Source organism: Mastomys coucha, unplaced genomic scaffold (assembly GCF_008632895.1).
Source record: "Mastomys coucha isolate ucsf_1 unplaced genomic scaffold, UCSF_Mcou_1 pScaffold23, whole genome shotgun sequence".
NCBI classification, from domain to species: Eukaryota; Metazoa; Chordata; class Mammalia; order Rodentia; family Muridae; genus Mastomys; species Mastomys coucha.
Window position 1 is genome coordinate 97,783,789 of NW_022196906.1, and position 18,027 is coordinate 97,801,815.

At 43.9% G+C, this 18,027-nt stretch overlaps 2 protein-coding genes across 2 annotated transcripts in view; one reads left to right on the forward strand and one right to left on the reverse strand.

Annotated features, from left to right (window-relative positions):
- Nucleotides 1–5,003, reverse strand: Ackr4 (atypical chemokine receptor 4). Its single transcript, XM_031346226.1, has 3 exons — nt 4,819–5,003; nt 4,303–4,576; nt 1–1,550 (listed from the first exon to the last, which is right to left on the reverse strand). Exon 3 carries the CDS (start codon nt 1,539–1,541, stop codon nt 489–491), a length of 1,053 nt encoding a protein of 350 aa, XP_031202086.1. The 5' UTR covers nt 1,542–1,550; nt 4,303–4,576; nt 4,819–5,003; the 3' UTR covers nt 1–488.
- The window catches only part of Acad11 (acyl-CoA dehydrogenase family member 11), a 61,591-nt gene that overhangs the window by 32,434 nt on the left and 11,130 nt on the right, over nt 1–18,027 (forward strand). The window contains exons 14-16 of the mRNA XM_031346223.1: nt 14,810–14,876; nt 15,622–15,707; nt 16,457–16,528. Of these exons, the coding sequence (XP_031202083.1) occupies nt 14,810–14,876; nt 15,622–15,707; nt 16,457–16,528 (225 nt within the window). The remainder of the gene's footprint in view (nt 1–14,809; nt 14,877–15,621; nt 15,708–16,456; nt 16,529–18,027) is intronic.

The window sequence follows — 18,027 nt, forward strand, 5'->3', positions numbered from 1 at the left end:
GTTTACTCACAGGAAGTCACAAGGATAGTGCAGGATGCTTAGTACCCAGGGTTTTATATTACATAATTACAGTTGCTCTCAGATTTGAATAACCACCACTGCGGTGAAGGTGCAAAGCCCCCCCACACACACCCACACCCACACCAGCTCTCAGTTACAAGAGCTTCCTCTTTGTGGCACAGTGCTTTTCTGCCGAGCTGTTTCCCTGTTGTTAGCTTTAGTTCCCACACTCTGCCCACTTGTTTACTCTCTGGCGTCTGTCTTCCTTACCCCACCCCCACTCCTTACCCCATCTTTGTTATACACTGCAACAACTGTGCTTGGTGTTGGATGGTTGAGTCTCAGTGTAGCACAAATATTTTATTTGAGGAAGAAACATCACTCCTGTGCACGTATGTGCGTGCGTGCGTGCGTGCGTGTGTGTGTGTGTGTGTGTGTGTGTGTGTGTGTATCCAAGCAAAAAGCAGGGGCAAAGAGCAGTTTTATATTTAAATGGTAAAAGAACTGGTTGGCTCTGTAGGACCCTCAGAATCAAAAGGAATTTCCTCCACATTCCGTCTCTGTCTCCTCCAGGATCCATATTTCTTGGCCACTTTCATGATATAGTTTTTGAAAGAGGCCCCCATGAAGACATACAGGATGGGGTTGAGGCAGCTGTGGAAGAGTGCGATGCTCTCTGTGACTTGGATGGCGACATCCATGCGCTTGCTCATGTCGCAGTTGGTGATCAGCAGGTAGATGGCATCTATGGCTTGGCAGAACTTGACAACGTTATAGGGTAGCTGGGTGACAATGAAAACAACAACCACCGTGAGCAGAACCTTGAGGGGGCGAGACTTTTTAATGTTGGGCATCTTGATGAGCGCCCTAGCAGTAATGGCATAGCACACGCCCATGATGAGAAAGGGAATCACAAAGCCGATGCAGATTTCCAGCATCTGAATGGACGCCTTCAGGGATGTTCCTAGGTAGTGGGGAAAGATGGGAGTGCATCTAACATTCTGATTCACCGTGTAAAAAACCAGCTGGGGTATGCTCAGCAAGATGGCGGCCATCCACACACAGCAACAGATGATCCAGCAAGGTCTCCCTGCTCCTGATTGGCTGGGGGCCTTTGTGATTGCCCAGTATCTGTCAATACTGATACAAGCCAGGAACTGCATCCCAGAGACAAAGTTTACTGTGTACAGGGCTGAAGTTACTTTGCACATCATTTTGCCTAGAATCCATCCATGAACTGCATTAACTGCCCAGAAAGGCAGTGTGACCAGTAGCAACAAGTCTGCTGCAGCCAGGTTCAGAATGTACACATCGGTCTTGGTCCTCTGTTTCTTGTAATAGGCATAAATCGCCACAACTACAGAGTTCCCTGCAAGCCCGATGACAAAGGCTACCGTGAAGAAGGCGGGCAGGAAGACTTTGGCGAACTGCCTGACTTCTTCTTTTATGCAGATCACTTCGTACTGGCTGTAGTCATGAGTGTAGTTCATCTCATTCTCCTCGTAATAGTATTCCACTGACTGGTTCTGCTCCAGAGCCATGGCACCAAGCTGGATGACAAAAAGAACACAAAGCGATCACTTCAGCATTGCATAAAAGGAAGTGGCTTTTGCCCAGCAACATGGCTTGTGTTTTCCCTAGAGAGTAGATTGTGGCTGTCATGTATGTGAGCCTAGCTCTCACTATGGAGACTTTGGTGGGACCCACACGGAGTCAGTTCCCCGTCCTTTGCTCTCACAGGTAGGAACTGTCATTGGTCCATGATCGACAGTATCCCAGCCCTTAGTCACTAAATCCTAGGTAAACTTGAAGACTTTTAAGTAATATGAGTTGCTTTGTGTTTTTGTATGTGTGTGGTCTGTATGCCCGTGTATGTGTTCATGTGTGTGGGCATGAGTGCACATGTATGTGCATGTATCTAAAGGTTGAAGTTGATGTGAGGAGTCATTAGATTACCCTCTCCTCATTTATTGAGATCAGCGCTCCCTCTCAGTTGAACCCAGAGCTCAGCAGCAGGACTATTCTGACTAGCCAGCTTGCTGCAGACATCTGTTCTGTAAGTATTGGAGCCGTGGACGGGCTGCAGTGCCCACCCCTCATTTACACACACACTGGGGGCCCAGGTGCTCATCCTCACACTTGTACAGCAAGCGCTTTAATCAAGTAAGTCACCTTACCCAGTCTGGTTTAGAATACAAGATTTAAGCAAAGAGCAGAAGATATGTTGCAGTTTTATAAATGTAACTTAAGTCTTGTGGAGTATGTCTACAATAAATTAAAATAAGTTGTTTTATGTATTTGAGAAAGAAATGTTTTTTTTTTTTTATTCTGGAGTTACTTATAATTTTAATTTAACTAAATCAGCTTGACATTGTCATGGAGTCACTGGTTGTCTTTCCTACAAGAAAGCCTCACTAGCTAGTTTACCTCCTAAGCCTGACACTACTTGTGTCCCCTGGTCCCTCTAAACTGAAAACTGGCACCATCTTTAACTCCTCACTTACCTAGATCCTTGGGTTCCAGGTATTGTGTAAGATCATTGGCAATCCTCCTACCCTAGCCTCCCCAGTGCTGGAATTACATGTGTGAGCCACCACACCTGGCTTGGATATTCAGATTTTACTTTGTGCACACACATACATGCATATACACACACATAAACACAAACACATACATACGCATACACGCGCACACATTCGCACACACACACACACATCCCACTTATGCTGCTGTCTTCCTGTCTGGGATCTGACTGTTGTTTGTCCTTCTACCAGCTGTTTGTCCAAAACATTCTTCTTACTGCCAGTTGGTGTTGTGCCTCTAATTTGCCAATCTACCGCCGTCACCTAGGTTAGCTCTGTGCCTAGAAGGCACTTCACTTTCTGAAGAAGGATCTACCACAAGCCCCTTGGAATGATATTCAAGCCTCCCTGCTGCCGCTGCCTCCTCCCCATGCCCCACACGGTAGACAGCAATGAGCTGAGTTACCAGCTGTTGCTGACACACTCTGCCATGACCTGCCAAGCCTCTCCATTGCTCTCACCTGTCCCTTTATCAGCACTATTTTCTGCCCTCCCATTGAGAGTAGGTTAGCTTGAATTTTTCCTCCTCAGAAGACTCTCAGTCAAAGACTTGACTCCATCCTGACAAATGTCTCATTTCCTAAGAAGATGTATTTCTGAGCTCTAGGTCCTATGGATCCTCACAGTTTGATTTCTGGTTGTGACTGAAGTTTCCTTAGCTTACCTGGGATACTCTTAACTGTTCACTAAATATTTGTCAGGCTCTAAAGGTTTTGCCACCACATATAAAGCTGTTATTGCAGAATGGATGGACAATATGTTTCCTATCTCACACTCAGGAATCACACGCTGGCTAATAACACTGCAATGTACATGAAAAGCTTGCACAGAATTCACAAGTCTAGTATGAATATCATAATGACTTCCCATTTTTTATTACAGTTTTTTTTTTAGCTTCTTTATCTTGGGTTGGCTATATTTATCCCTCAAAGAATCTTGGATCTTATAGAATCAATCATGAAAACAGTATTTTCCAAATAGTACAGGAAAGAACATTCAGTTTCAAAAAAAAAAAAAGGTCTTTAACTTGCTAACTCTTCTCTGAATGAGTAAAGCACACTGAAGGTTCCCCTTGGGGGGAGTGGTCTGGAGGGATTTTCTTTATTGTGCAGAAACTCAGCATCAGCCATCCTCAAGAACTATTCCATAATTAAAGCTCTGTCAAGGAAGACTTCTGCGGCCTCCATGGCTTGTGCATTCATTACTAACCCAATGTAAGCTTTGTTCTTTCCTGTGATCCAGAAATCTTAGCCTTGATGATGAAGAGCAATAGAGCCCAATAAGATATAAGGGCGAGCATTTGAGAGTAAGGATGGCTTTCTAAGAGTGTAAGAAAGCTAGGGCAAGAAAAGACGGTTTACAGAGAGCACCCTTCTGCACACCTGTGGGAAGACCTCTAAATGCTTTTTATAATCATTTTAAGAACAAAAGAAAATTATTTTAAAGAGCAGAAAGCAATGATCTGGTAAACTTGGTCTGCTCCCTGACAACATTGTACAAACCAGCAATGGTATTGAAAGTAGAATTTTCTTCATGGTATACTCATGTAATGTGTAGAGATGGTCTTAATAGCTTTTTGTGGTACATGGAAATGTTTAAACTATCCTGCACCAAGTCCTCCATCCTCCACTAAGCTAAAAATACAAAATCTGTGGGCTTAAAGAAAAATTCAGAAGCGCATATTCAGATCAAAAGGAAGGGAACAAAAGAAGGCACCAACCTGTTTAAGCTGGGAGAAGTGCTGTCTGGAGGTCTGGAGCGCAGAGGAAATCAGAGGACCTCTCTGACTCAGGCAACTCTTGTTTTCAATTTTACACCCCGCCTTTATCTTGGATCCAAGAGAGCTTTCCTGAAACTTAGCCTCCGGAGCACTTGATTAAGTGCTCTGTAAAACCTTCCTGTGGAGTCCATCCAAATTCCTAAATGTCCTGGGATACAGATGGAAGGAGTTCCAGCGTGGCTCCCAAACTGCAGGATCGTCCGTTTCCACTCAGCTGAAAAGAACCAGAGAGTGCCTGTAGCTCACCAAGCCCTGGTCAGCCAACAGAGAGGCACTGAGAGCATCCAGTGCCCACAGGCCCTGCCCGAGGGTGGGGTGCAGTGGCGGGGAGGGAGGGGGAGCTCCAGAAATCCAAAATAATACCAAGTTATTTTGTCTAAGAGAAAACTAAAATGATTTTAACCCATAAAGTTATCTTTCCGAAAAACCAAATCCAGCAGTTAGAGCAGAACTTACTGATTCCATTCAACACGATTTCAATTTCCTATTCTACTGGAGCAGAGCCCTGGCTCTCTGCCAGATGCTTTCTGTTGTCCAAAGTGTGCGTTTCTAGAGGCTTTCTCTTGTTTTCTTAGACCCTTTTCCTAAAGGGCCGGATGTGGGAACTTTCAAACTCCCGTGTGTGGAGAGGCTGTTTGTCCAGAGACTGCCAAGCGAATGCACCTTAGAGAAGGAAGAGGGTTTCACTGAGACTGGAGTCCTCAGTGCTCACCTCACATTTGCATACCACTGCCCTATTTTTTCATGCAAAGCTGGCCTTAGTGTCCACCTGCAGAAGTTATTTTAGACCCAGTCTTTTCTTTTACCCTCATTGATTGCTAACAGCCTCTGTGTTGATTCATGCAAAAGAAACTCAGTAGTAGTAAAGGTGCGTTCACCTTTATTTCCCCAGGGTATGTCTGGGAGTCAAAGTAGCCTCGACCTGTGTAGCCACCTCTCTCTGAGGAAGCATCATCATCCCAGTGCAGCTGAAACAGCTTAGCTCTAGATTTGTGCCATTTGCCAAGACGTAAGGAATCCACCATCACCACAGTCAGGGTTGAGCATCAAAGTGAAGTTACTAAAAGCAAAGTTACGAACAGAGGCACGTGATCTGTGCTTCGGAGCAGGTACTTATGCCATTTGTTTTCTTTGTTAACGATCGTAGGTGTCTTGCCTGCCCGTGTGTCTGTGTACCACACACCTGCAGTCAGATCTGCTGAACCGGGAGCCACAATTGTGAGCTGCCCTATGGGGGGCTGGGAATTGACCCACCTTTCAAAGAGCAGCCAGTGTTCTCAACTGCTGAGCCATCCCCCGAGGCCCAAGCTAGTACAGCTTTACTAGGGAGATGCAAGCACATCCATGAATAATAGGTAAAGACAATGTGGGGTTAGGGGTAGGTCACCTGGTAGAGTGCAGGCCTAGCCTGGGTTCAGTTCTCAGTCCCTCTAAGCAAGGTATACTGACTAACAGCTGGAATCCTAGGACTGGAGTTTGAGGCCAGACTGCCCTGGGCTCTGTGAGACCTGGTCACAAAAGAGAAAGGAAAGGAGGAAGGGAAAGAAAGAGGAAAGGAGAAAAATATTTGAGATACACGGGGCGGGGGTGGGGGGAGAGAGAGAGAGAAAGGGAAGGAGGGAGAGAGAGAGAATGAGAGAGAGAGAGAGAAAGAGAGAGGGAGGACTTCTACTTCTATTCAGCCATAAAGCAGGAAGACATCATTTTTAAGGAACTGGGAAGAGTTATGATTATTTCAAGCAAAATTAGCTAGACCTAAAAAAAAAACAACAACAACAAAAAAAAAAAAAAAACCTATATTCTCTTACATACAGACTCTGAAGGTCAACGGGGGAATATATCTGGGATGAGGAAGGAGAGCAGTGAGAAACAAGAATGGGAATGGAAAGCGGGGGTGACTATGGTTAAAGTACATGACTAGACAGGACCATCGGCCTGGGGATGGTTAAAGTACATAATTATACAGGACCATCGGCCTGGGGATGGTTAAAGTACATGATTATACAGGACCATCGGCCTGGGGAAAGTGCTCCCCACAGTAGGCCAGACCCTCCTGTGTCCATTAGCAATTGAGACAGTCTCCCCCAGACATGCCCATCGGCATATTTCAGTCTGATCTGGGAACTCCTTCCACTGAGATGCCTTCTCAGATGCCTCTAGGCTGTGTTGAGGTGACAGCTGAAGCTTACTAGGATGCTCCCAAAGCGCCTCACACCCCACTCTCAGTACTTCACAATAGTTTCTGTCTTCCACAGCTGTCTTTGCACTCTGGGTATTTTAAGCATTTATGATCGTAACTTACTCATGATGCCAGCCTGTCAGATAAGAAACCCACGGAGCAGTGAATCAGTCAGTTTGAGCAACATCCTCCGTTTTGACTCCAGGGCTAAAGTTCTTACGTACATGTTCAGTGTTAGACTTTTTCTATTTTATTACGTGATCTGTGACACATTTCTGGTATCCCTGCTACCTGTTATGCAGTCTTAATATTGCTCTGTGTGTGCTTGAATATGTCTCCTCCTAATCTTTGTCTACCCTTCCCTAAGAAACTGTATTTTCTTATCATTTGGATTCCTTTTGTGAACCAGTTGTAATTCTATAATAACCTTTACAGCTTTTGATTTTTAAAAAAGTCATTTTCTTCAGGACAGAAAGGGCTTCGGGCATGATGCTCTGAGTTCCACCTATGTATGAATCATGGTGAAGAGACTCCTGGCACTGCTAAGTTTTCATTTCTTCAGATACAACTAGGAGACTTGCTGGTAACGGGAAATTTTGACAAGCTATGAAAAGTAGCCTGGTGTGGCAACTCAGGCTTGTAATCCAGCAATCCGGAAGCTGAGGCAAGGATCACAAGTCTACCGCCACAGTGACAGCCTGACTCAAACCAAAAGCAATTAAATAATGACCAAATAAGGAAGAAGGATAGAGTAGAGAATCCCCACCATGAGCATCTTCGGAGCACTTGATGTCTGTCCCACTGTGATCATCTTCAGAGCACTTGATGTCTGTCCCACTGTGAGCATCTTCAGAACACTTGATGTCTGTCCCACTGAGACATCTTCAGAGCACTTGATGTCTGTCTGTTGGCTTCCCCCCACCCCTTTAACCTCTGTTTCCATTTCTTCTCAGAATCCTTGTAAATCTCATTTTTTTTTTCAAATGGTTTGTAAAATTTATATCCTGTCTTAACATAGCAATGTCCCTTGGTCCCCAAACTGCCTTTCTCTGTATCTGTTTCCTGGCTCTCTGCTAGTAGCATTGTTTTGCCTGGCGATGGATGTTTAACTGAACTGCATGCTATGCCATCATTACTTGGGTAACTTTCTGACTTCTGTAGTATCCATATTACATGTTGGATTCATATTTTATGAGTTTTTATCTTCAATGCTTAAGACAGTGTTAGCATGATTCACTTGTCATAATCATGAATCCTTTGACGCTGGTGGATAGAAGGTTCTGTATCCCTTTAGAGGCCTATGTCATGGGCTCAGCACAGCATGTGTGAACAGCCCTGTTGGAAACTGACTGAATGTTCTTCCCAACCAATACTACTGCAGTCAGTGTTCTTATGCCCCTGCCAGTTTGTAGAGGGACAGCCATATTCACAGGATAAATGCAAATGACAGAAACTGGCTGGGAGGGTCAGAGACTGAGGGAGTCTGTAATTTTCATGGGCATTGCCAAGTTCTGTTCCTTAGGAATGGTTTTACTATGTTATCCCACCAGCAATATGTGGAAGTACCTGCTTCTCTAACTCCCTGCTTCTGTGAAGTCCGTATGTAGACTGCAGTTTCATAACATTCTGCTTTCTACCCTGCCTCTGCTAGCCACATGTGGGGGAATGAACCATAAGCTCCTGTAATAAGTAAGTTACCTTTGACATTAACTGTATGTAGCTCTTCATTCTTAATTTTTGTCCTGCTTTGACTTAGGGTAAAGGTAAATGCTAGAAAAATCTCTTTAATTCTTACCTTTTCTTTTTGCAAATGTGTCCATTGCTCATCTTTACACTGATTCTCAAATAGTTTTAATACTCTAAGGAGATATTAAAAATATTTTGTCTAAAAGACCGAAATATTTTTCCAACTTTTTTGGTGTTTACCTTTATTTTGTAATATAAAATAAGTTTATATTGACAGAAATTGATCTTTTTCTATTACTTTCATTTAGTTTCCTTTGTTGTTGGATTTTTGGTTTATTTGTTTCTATCTTTCTCATTGTCTATTTTTTTTTTGTTGTTGTTGTTTTTTTTGAGGCAGGGGCTTCATGTAGTCTAGGCTAGCCTAGAACTCAGTATGTAGTCAAAGATTAAATTGAACTCATGATCTTTCTGCCTCTATAAACCAAGTGCTGGAATTACAGGCACACACTAGCACACTCAACTGTACTTATAGTTTTAAATTTCAAAATTTTAATCCAAAGATCTATAAATTTTTTTTCATAGTTGTTTGTGGGTTGATCCTTTAGCTTTTGAAAACTTCAACTCTAATCTACTTTGAATTAATTTTGATCCATTTACACCAGAAGTTAACACTAAATAATCGCTATTTAAGTATCAATTTTTCTAAAGACAGTTCAGTGTGTGCCAAGGTCTGCTTTCCCTAATAAAAATGGCATGAGCTCTGAGAAAACACACTGGATGATTTTTTCCCATAAATCATGGGATTGGATGATAAACTTTTCCAAGTGGAAATTTTATTATAAGAAGTTTCTTAACTTATAATGTTTTTATCCTGATTTGAATCATTAATATTACAGCTGAAGCCAAATTAAACTTCTAAGTATTTTTGCTCCAGAAAGTCCATGTTGTTAGAAGAAATGGCCAGGAGCCCTCCGGTGGCTGGCTGTGCTGTGTGGTACCATGTGTTCACACATTGCTAGGATCACATCCGCAACGGCTATGATAATGCTAGCTGTCATCTTTCTTTCAGTAAGAAGCTGACCTTTGATTGATAACTGTGTGAAGCTAAGAGACTGAGAGGTTAAGCTGATGAGTGGACATCAGCGGAATAGAGTTTGCAGTCTGTCTGGGTGCTGGCACTTGAACAAGTCTGTGCTGAGAACAAACATGCTTATCTGGGGCATCTGCTTTCATTTGAAAGGCCTGTGACCTGCAGATATGCTGAGATGTTCCCTGGGCTCCGCATTTCCTACAGCCTGTCTCATTTCTGACATTGTGCATCCTGTTCAGTGATTAAAATGACATAAAAGAGGGGTTCTCTCCTTTAGAAGGGTGTCCCAGCTGCTGCCGCCCCTGCCTGGAGCGAGGGGAAGCTGATGCATTTATGAGGGTTGGCATCTCATTCTTCTGAATCAGGGAGGTTAATTACAAAATATTTTAAGTTTTATCCATTGTACATTTACCCTGACTTCCTCTACTTAATGGTCAACAAAAGAGGCACGTTAGGTGTCTTGTATTTTAGAATCCAAGTTATTCTCCATGCATTAATGGATAAGGCAGAATTAAAGAATTATTTGCCTAATGTTTTTCTTCAGAGCTCATCTGCAATCTATTGAGGGCTTATAGGACAAAGTGCCCAGATCTTTTCCATTTTGAAAGTCATAGTATTGGGAAACATGGCCAGGGGGACGGGTGGGAGGAGAGGGTGTGCATTCTAAATAGTGAAAAGGAGGCCTGTGAGCCAGAGCCCCAGGAGTGGGGAAGTCCCTGCCTGGTTGTTTTGCTGACACAGGGTGGCCTTGAACTTCCAACTCTCCTGTCTCCGCTTCCGAAGTGCGAAGATTACTGGCCTGTAGTACCACTCCCTGTTTTATTTTACTTATTTTTATGTAGTGTTGGGGGTTGAATCTGGAGCTTCATGCATGCTAAACTACCACTGTACCCCCTGAGCCACATCTCCAGCCCAGGTTGGACTTCTGAAGTCAGTTTCTGATAAGACTTGTAATGAAAATGAACCCCAAATCGTGCCATTATGCCCTGTTTCTATCTTCAGCTGTATGCTCCCCATGGAGGTGGTATGTTGCATGGGGCACATAGAAACAACCTTACAGCTTATGGGCCTCTAGGTACTGACTGGCTCTACTAGAAAAATATTATTGAAGAATTCAAAGTGAGTCATTATATTAAAGCATTTTACTCTGTAATCTCTAAGAGTGGAAGCATGACTTCATGGGGGCTGGAAAGATTGCTCAATGGTTAAGAACCCAAACTGCTTTTCCAGAAGCAGCACCCACACCGGACAGCTTCCTACCACCTGTTGCCTGGAAGCTGAGGCCTCTTGCCTCTGTGGGCTTCTGCACTGCACTCTCTGCCCCACCCTCGAGACAGGGGAGTCAGGGGAGGGAAGAGAGAAGGAAGAGAGGGGATTTTTAAAAAAGCATAATTTCACATGATTACAGAGTCTGGGTAAATAGAGAAAATCTCCCAGCTGAGTATTTTCAGATAAGGAATACTAGCTACAGTCCACAATGATGGAGAGAGGTTGCCATTTAAAACAAAGTCCAGAAATGCTAAAGCTCCCATTTCCTGTTGGTTTTGCTGGTCAGCCCTCTGTCGCTAAGATAAGGCCCGAGCTAATTAGTGTAGAGGAGAGGTTTCTTTCTGCTCATGGCCTTAGAGACTCCAATCCATGACCACATGGCCCTGTTGCTCTGGACCCTGGAGCAGATGCTGAATGGCAATGGGAGGGGTGCGGGGGGTGGGGGATGGGGGGGGAAGTAGGGAGGTAGCAGAGTAGAGCACTTAGCTCATGGCTTAGCTTGTAGCCAGGAGGCGGACAGGGAAAGAGATGAGTCTGGGGTCCCATGGTGCCCTTTCCCACATGACTTAATGACTTCCAGTAAACACTACCTCCCAGTGGTTCCTATCAGTGCTGCCTTGGCACCAATCCTTTTGTAACACAGGGGCATGAGAGGACATTTGACATTTTAAACCCAGGCAGAGCATGCATGTAGGGTTTCTGGCATTGGTTGACACAGAGCGAGTGTGCGCATGCCAGCACTAATACAGCAGACTACTTGAGGCCTAGTGACATGTTTTATTTCAGTCACTTCACATTTTCCTCATTTATACTTGGGGAAGTGCTTGCCGTTTTCTGTTAATGAAAAACATTCATTGCTTTTTAACATAATAGTTTCCATTTCACTGTATTTGAAACAATTGGATTTAGTAATAAGATTGTGTTGCAAACGCCTGAAGGTTGGAAAAATGGTTCCACATTTTATTGCACGCAAAATGTAGACAATAAGTCGAGTGTTCAGGGAAAATGGGAAAGAAATTGTTGCTTAACATATTCATTACCTAATAATAATCTAACATCTCTTTGGCTAGTTTTGCTTTTTAAATTTCCTATTTCAGTTAGCTTGAAGACACCTCCCTTTCTAGTCACCCATGGAAGTCATGTGTGCACCTCTGCAACTGCATGTTCAGACAGTTCTGGCGGCTGCGGCTATAGAGACATCAGAGCTATGATTCAGTACCAGCCGAGGTGTGCGCCTGAGAATGAGTGGAGCCACTCAGTTTAGGCTCTCTGCTTTCTTCTTCCCAAACCCTCCCTTTCAGAGAAAAAAGCACTTTGTGTTTTTAAAATCTGTTTAAATAGTTCCCAGGCAGAGCATGCATGTAGGGTTTCTGGAATTACACATAATCACTTGTAAGTGAGGAAATGCCCCTCCAGCAGGAAAGGACTTCCCACTGTTGTGAGTTTTATGTTCAGATTAAAGAGAAATTGAGAAAGGAAAAGAAACCCAGATCTCCATCGTCTAGTCGGACCCTGTAACTTGTTTATGTGATGGTCGGCTTTTCTTTTCTTCCACCGTTTTGAGGGAGTGATGTTGGACAGCGTCTCACCATGTAGCCCACCATAGGCTGGTACTCCAGATGCTCCCACCTCAGCCCCCCAAGGGCTGGGATTTCGGGAACCACACCCTGCTTGTGCTAATAAGTTTTTCAAAGTGCCTGTTGTCTAGTTGCCATGGTAACAAATAAGAGAAGATCTCCCAGCCTGCTCATCCCTATCCTACCACATGGCAGCGTGTGCCCTGGAGGAAAGCAGTGGCAGCTTTCTGATTTCCACTCTGGTTGAAGGTGACCAGAGTTCTCTCCACTCCTCATCAACACAATCAAGATTGTGTCATCAACCCTCCAATGGGAAGGGCGATAGTTTGGCTGCTCCTATTGTAACTCCCTCCATTTTAAAATTAAATAAATTTATATCTATTAAATATTAAACAAACAAACTCAAGAAATTGGAACAAATAATTCCAATTTAAAAGTGTCTAACTTTAGGACTGGGTATGGTAGTGCATGCCTTTAATCCCAGCACTCGGGAGGCAGAGGCAGGCAGATCTCTTGAGTTCGAAGCCAGCCTGGTCTACAGAGAGAATTAGTTCCAGGACAGCCAGAGCTATAGCCACAGAGAAACTTTAGATGCAGTTTAGAGTTCTGATTCCTGTGTAATGATGTCTCTCTCCTCTAGGTCTCTTCTCTAGTATAAGGTCCTGAATTCTTTCTCCTCTTTTTCTGTCCTTTATCCCTTCCTGCCTTCCTTCATCCCTGTGTCAACTACAGCTTCTTCCTGAGCATGGCCCAGGTCACTAGCACTGACTTCTCTACTGTGACCACACTTACAGCTGACCCAGTGTGACCCTGACCTTTCAAAACCAGCACTTAGCACTCACTCTGCAGTGAAGACTGTTCAGTGTCGGCTTGAGTGGTCCACTAGATTCCAAGAGCCTCTTAGCAGTGCAATGCAAACCACCTAGCTGCTCCAAAGAGACTTTCGACTGTTGAGGTCTGTTAGTTCAGCTTCCTAACACTTAAAATCATCCCACAATATAGTTTGTTTTGTATTGGGGCCATGGTTCATGTGTGCACTAGATATTTTCCAGTTTCTAATTGCTATTTTCTAATTGAATCATTTGCTTTTATAAGCTCCCACTCTTGCACATGCTCCTTTAGTTCTGCAGACTGTTGTTTTTTTTTTTTTTCATAGACCTCTATGGATACCAGTGTTTCTTTTCCAGTCTGGACTGATGGTTTTATAGGCTATCCTAGGATTTATGTTCATCACTTCACTGAGATATACTATTTTTGCATATTTAGGCTTCCTTTTCATTATTTGTTCCTTTGGTTTGCTTGATTAGATTCTTAGCTCTTTGAGAAAAATGTACATACTAGGTAAATTATCAAGTCTTACTCATTGACGTGTATGCTTATTCTACTCTCACAAAAGTGGATAGTTTAGATAGGTATAGAATTCTGATCATAGTCTTTTCATCCAGCGTCCCTTGCAGTTTGTGAAAAGAATCTCAAGGATCCATTCTCCTTCCTCTTAGGTGCCTTGCTTTATTCTCTCTGAAACCTTTTATGGTTTTCATTTTGTTACTGATATTTTGAAATATTATATTTATTTTATGAGAAAAGGAGGCAAAGTTAAGGTTTCTTCTGTTATTGGCATTGAATTATTTCCCAGGCACATTTTTTCCTGTGTAGCAAGCACTCCATAAGAAGGTTCTCAGTGGGGCAGCTCTCAGATCCCAGTGCTGTGAAAAGTGGACTCCCTCTTTCTGAAGGCCCACCCCCACAACCCCCACCCCACAACCTCACTATCCCAAGCCTTCTCTTCTCTCTGGTGACACCCTTACCTTGCATAAGCATGTGTGTGTGTGTGTGTGTGTGTGAGAGAGAGAGAGAGAGAGAGAGAGAGACAGACAGACAGACAGACAGACAGACAGACAGACAGACAAATAGACAGACAGACAGAGACAGAGAGACACAGATACAGAGACACACAGAGAGAAAGAGAGAGACAGAGAGAGACAGAGAGAGAGAGAGAGAGATCACAGTGCATCTATGGTGGTCAGAAGACAACCTACTTGCAGGAGTCAGTTTGTCAGCCTTGGCTGCACCTTTACCCTCTGAGTCATCTCATTGGCCCTTCAGAGTGTTTTTGAAAGGTCCTAAGGAGGATTCTCACAGACCTTAAAAATGTGGTTAAAAAAAAAAATAAAGACTCAAATTAGAATAACTTTGTTGTCTAATTTTCACCCTTAATGAGCCAATAAATAACCTTACCATCTACAGATGGAATCAGAACTTGCAAGATACTACGTCAGACACATAAAACTGTGCAGCTTTTCTGGCGAGCTAATGCTTACAGCGGCAGGAATGGGGCATGGTCACGTCTGCCTCAGGCATCACAGCTGTTTCACGTTTCTTTAACATCTGGTTGTTTTGGCACAGCAGCTTTTATCAATGGGGTCCAGTCTTGTCCTTGCCTAATCCTGTCTCTTGAATGATGCACAGCATGTACAAAGTGTTATCGTTTTTAGTGAATGAAATAATTTTCTCCCTGTTTTTTGTTTTTTGTTTTTTTAATGGGTGGGGAGTAGAAATAAACCTGGAGGGCATAGAATCTTCGGAGTGGCATGTAACATAAGAGCTTTCCTTTTGTTCTCTCTGCCCCTTTTCTCCTGTTCTTAGGAGCTGGGAATCCCAAGTGCAAAATCGCAATTGTTTTGGGAAGAACGGAGTCTCCGTCTGCATCCAGGTAATAAAGTGCAGCTGATGGAGAGGGCCAAGGAGGACGAGCCAGGCTGTCCTTCTGCACATTCACTTGAAAAGTACCACGTGGGCATCGTACCATAGTGCAAGATACACTACCGACTAACACATGTCTGTATCCCAAGTGTCTGCTGTTGAAATCCTCCTGGAAACAATCTAGAGAGTGAGGTATTAGAGAGAGGAGCTGCTGAGGGTGGCAGTGCAGGCCTTGTAACCTCAATACTCAGGAGGCAATGGAGGCAGGAGGATCAGAGTCAAGCCAAGCCTGCTCCACACAACAGGTTTCCTGCCAGCCTGTGTTATGTTGTGAGACAAAGAAAAGGGGTAGAGAGGGTGGGAGGATAAAGTGTTTATGAATCTTGAAAGCTATTTGGATAAGAAATTAAAAATCTCCATGTTCAGTGGTAGAGATTTTGGTGTCAGGTCTAAGGCCCTGGTTCAGTCATCGGTGCTGTAGAAGAGATAGAAGTATAAATGTTCAGAGCTGTCTGAAGTAAAGGCAGTTGTGTGTATTAAAGTCTTCAGATGCTTAGTTTGGATCGCAGTTGTCATCTAGCACTGCTGAGTAGTGAGCAGCCTCGGGCTTCATTCACCTTTGAACCCTTGCTTCTGGTCTAGATCACAGGCTGTGTTGGCCCAGGCTAAGTGTCTTTCACACGTTCACTATCCCAGTCATTCTCGATCACCTCAACTCTTAGCAGTCCCTCCCATGATGTTTTTCTTTTGTCCAGACACAAACAGCACAGCATGATCCTTGTGCCGATGGACACACCTGGAGTGGAGTTAATAAGGCCTTTGTCTGTATTTGGCTACATGGGTAAGTTTCTGTAACGAGTCCACGAATCTCACACTGGAGACAGAGTCTGTGGAAACACTGAAGGGAGCCAGCAGCACTGTGTGCATAACATGCACCCTTAGAGATCCCTGTGGCCCCATCGGCTCTTTAGTATGCTAGGGAAGGTCCCGACAGAGCAGATAAGCAGGCAGTGGGCGGCGGCGGGCGGCAGCACAGCTTCCTGCCTCCTTGTTTACACCGTGGAGAGGGTAGGTTGTCCTCAGGGAACAGTACTGACTGGCAGGCTTCTCTGCGTGTGTGTTTGTGTATTTAGAAAGGAAATTTCAATTGTGGGGGTTGGAGAAAGAGTCAACATTTAAAACTTTGAGAGTGAGTAAGGCAGCTGGAGTTTCTCATTTTCTCATTCTGGAAATCAATGCCTGATTGATACAATCAATACAACGGGGATGTATGCAACAGATGGATAATCAAGTTGACATCATCCATAATGCACATGGGGGACCTGGTCCTCTGTCTCCATTACTCCATAACTTCAGATGACAGATTTTAAAACTTCTATATCAAATAGCCTCTGAGACCTCAATGCCAGCAGTTGAATTTGCGGCAACACTGGGTGCTGCAGGCCGAGGGCTGAGTTCGACCTGGAATGTCCACAATGTCTTTCAAATGCTACTCTCACTGAATAGTTAGACTTTATAGCATAGTCACTGTCTATGACTTCTTTGCTCACCTCATTTTGCATTATAAAATTGTCGTTTTGTGTCGTATAGACAATGTGCATGGCGGACACTGGGAGGTCCATTTTAATCACGTGCGCGTTCCCGCCAGCAATTTAATACTCGGTGAGTATTACCATCCCAGGTCCACATCTGGAAAAGATACAACCTTCATTGAGACCCTTTCCACCTTCGTCCAGTTCTCAAGGAAAATGTTCATTTCATGTATTTCCTCATTTGGGATGATATGGGCTTACTTGAATGCTTAAGGACAGTTTCATATTTTATATCAGCCAGAAATGTAGCTGAATGCAAACACTATCCAGTTCAGAGCAACATGAAGTCGTGGTCAAGGCTCCCTAGGGCTTTAAGAAAATGTTGATACTTTCTTTGATTTTAGATCCAAGACAGAATAAAAAGAATAAAATTTAAAATGTTCATTGAGTGCCTGGGATGACGCCATCTTTCCATTTACTGGATGAATGAAATCTCCCCAGCCTTCAAAGAGTGGTTTTGTTTCTCATCACCCACCAATACACACATACACACACACACACATACAGACACACACACATACAGACACACACACAGACACACACACTCACACACACACAGACACACACACAGACACACATACACAGACACACACACAGACACACATACACACACACACACACAGACACACATACAGACACACACACACTCACACACACACAGACACACACACAGACACACACACACTCACACACACACAGACACACACACACTCACACATACACGCACACACACATACAGACACACACATACAGACACACACACTCACACACACATACATACAGACACACATACAGACACACACACACAGACACACACACACACATACACGCACACACACACACAGACATACACACACACAGACACACACACATACACGCACGCACACACACACATACAGACACACACATACAGACACACACACTCACACACACACAGACACACACACACATACACGCGCACACACACACATACACGCACACACACACAGACACACACACAGACACACACAAACATACAGACACACACATAGACACATATACATACACACATACACGCACACACACATACAGACACACACATACACATACACACATACACACACACACATACAGACAAATACACACATACAGACACACACATACACACACATATACGCGCACATACACATACACGCGCATACACACTCACACACACACATACACGCGCACACATACAGATACACACACACATACACACACATACACGTGCACACACACAGACACACATACACACACACACACACACACACACACACACACACACACGCCCTGGGATCACTATGGAGGACAGTCTGTCCCTCCTTTGCCTTTCCTTGTCTCTCCATGTCACTGTAACCATGTCCTTTATTCTGAACTCTGGATCCCTAAGGCAGGGGCAGTGTCTCGTCCACCTTGCATGCCATGTAGCTGATACTTTACTCAAGAGACAGTCCTTACAGGAGATTGGAATCCAAATCTCCCCATCTTAGTGAATGGTGTTTCAGAATTGACTCTTTCCACACCAGAAGGCACTTTGTATTGAGGGCAGCT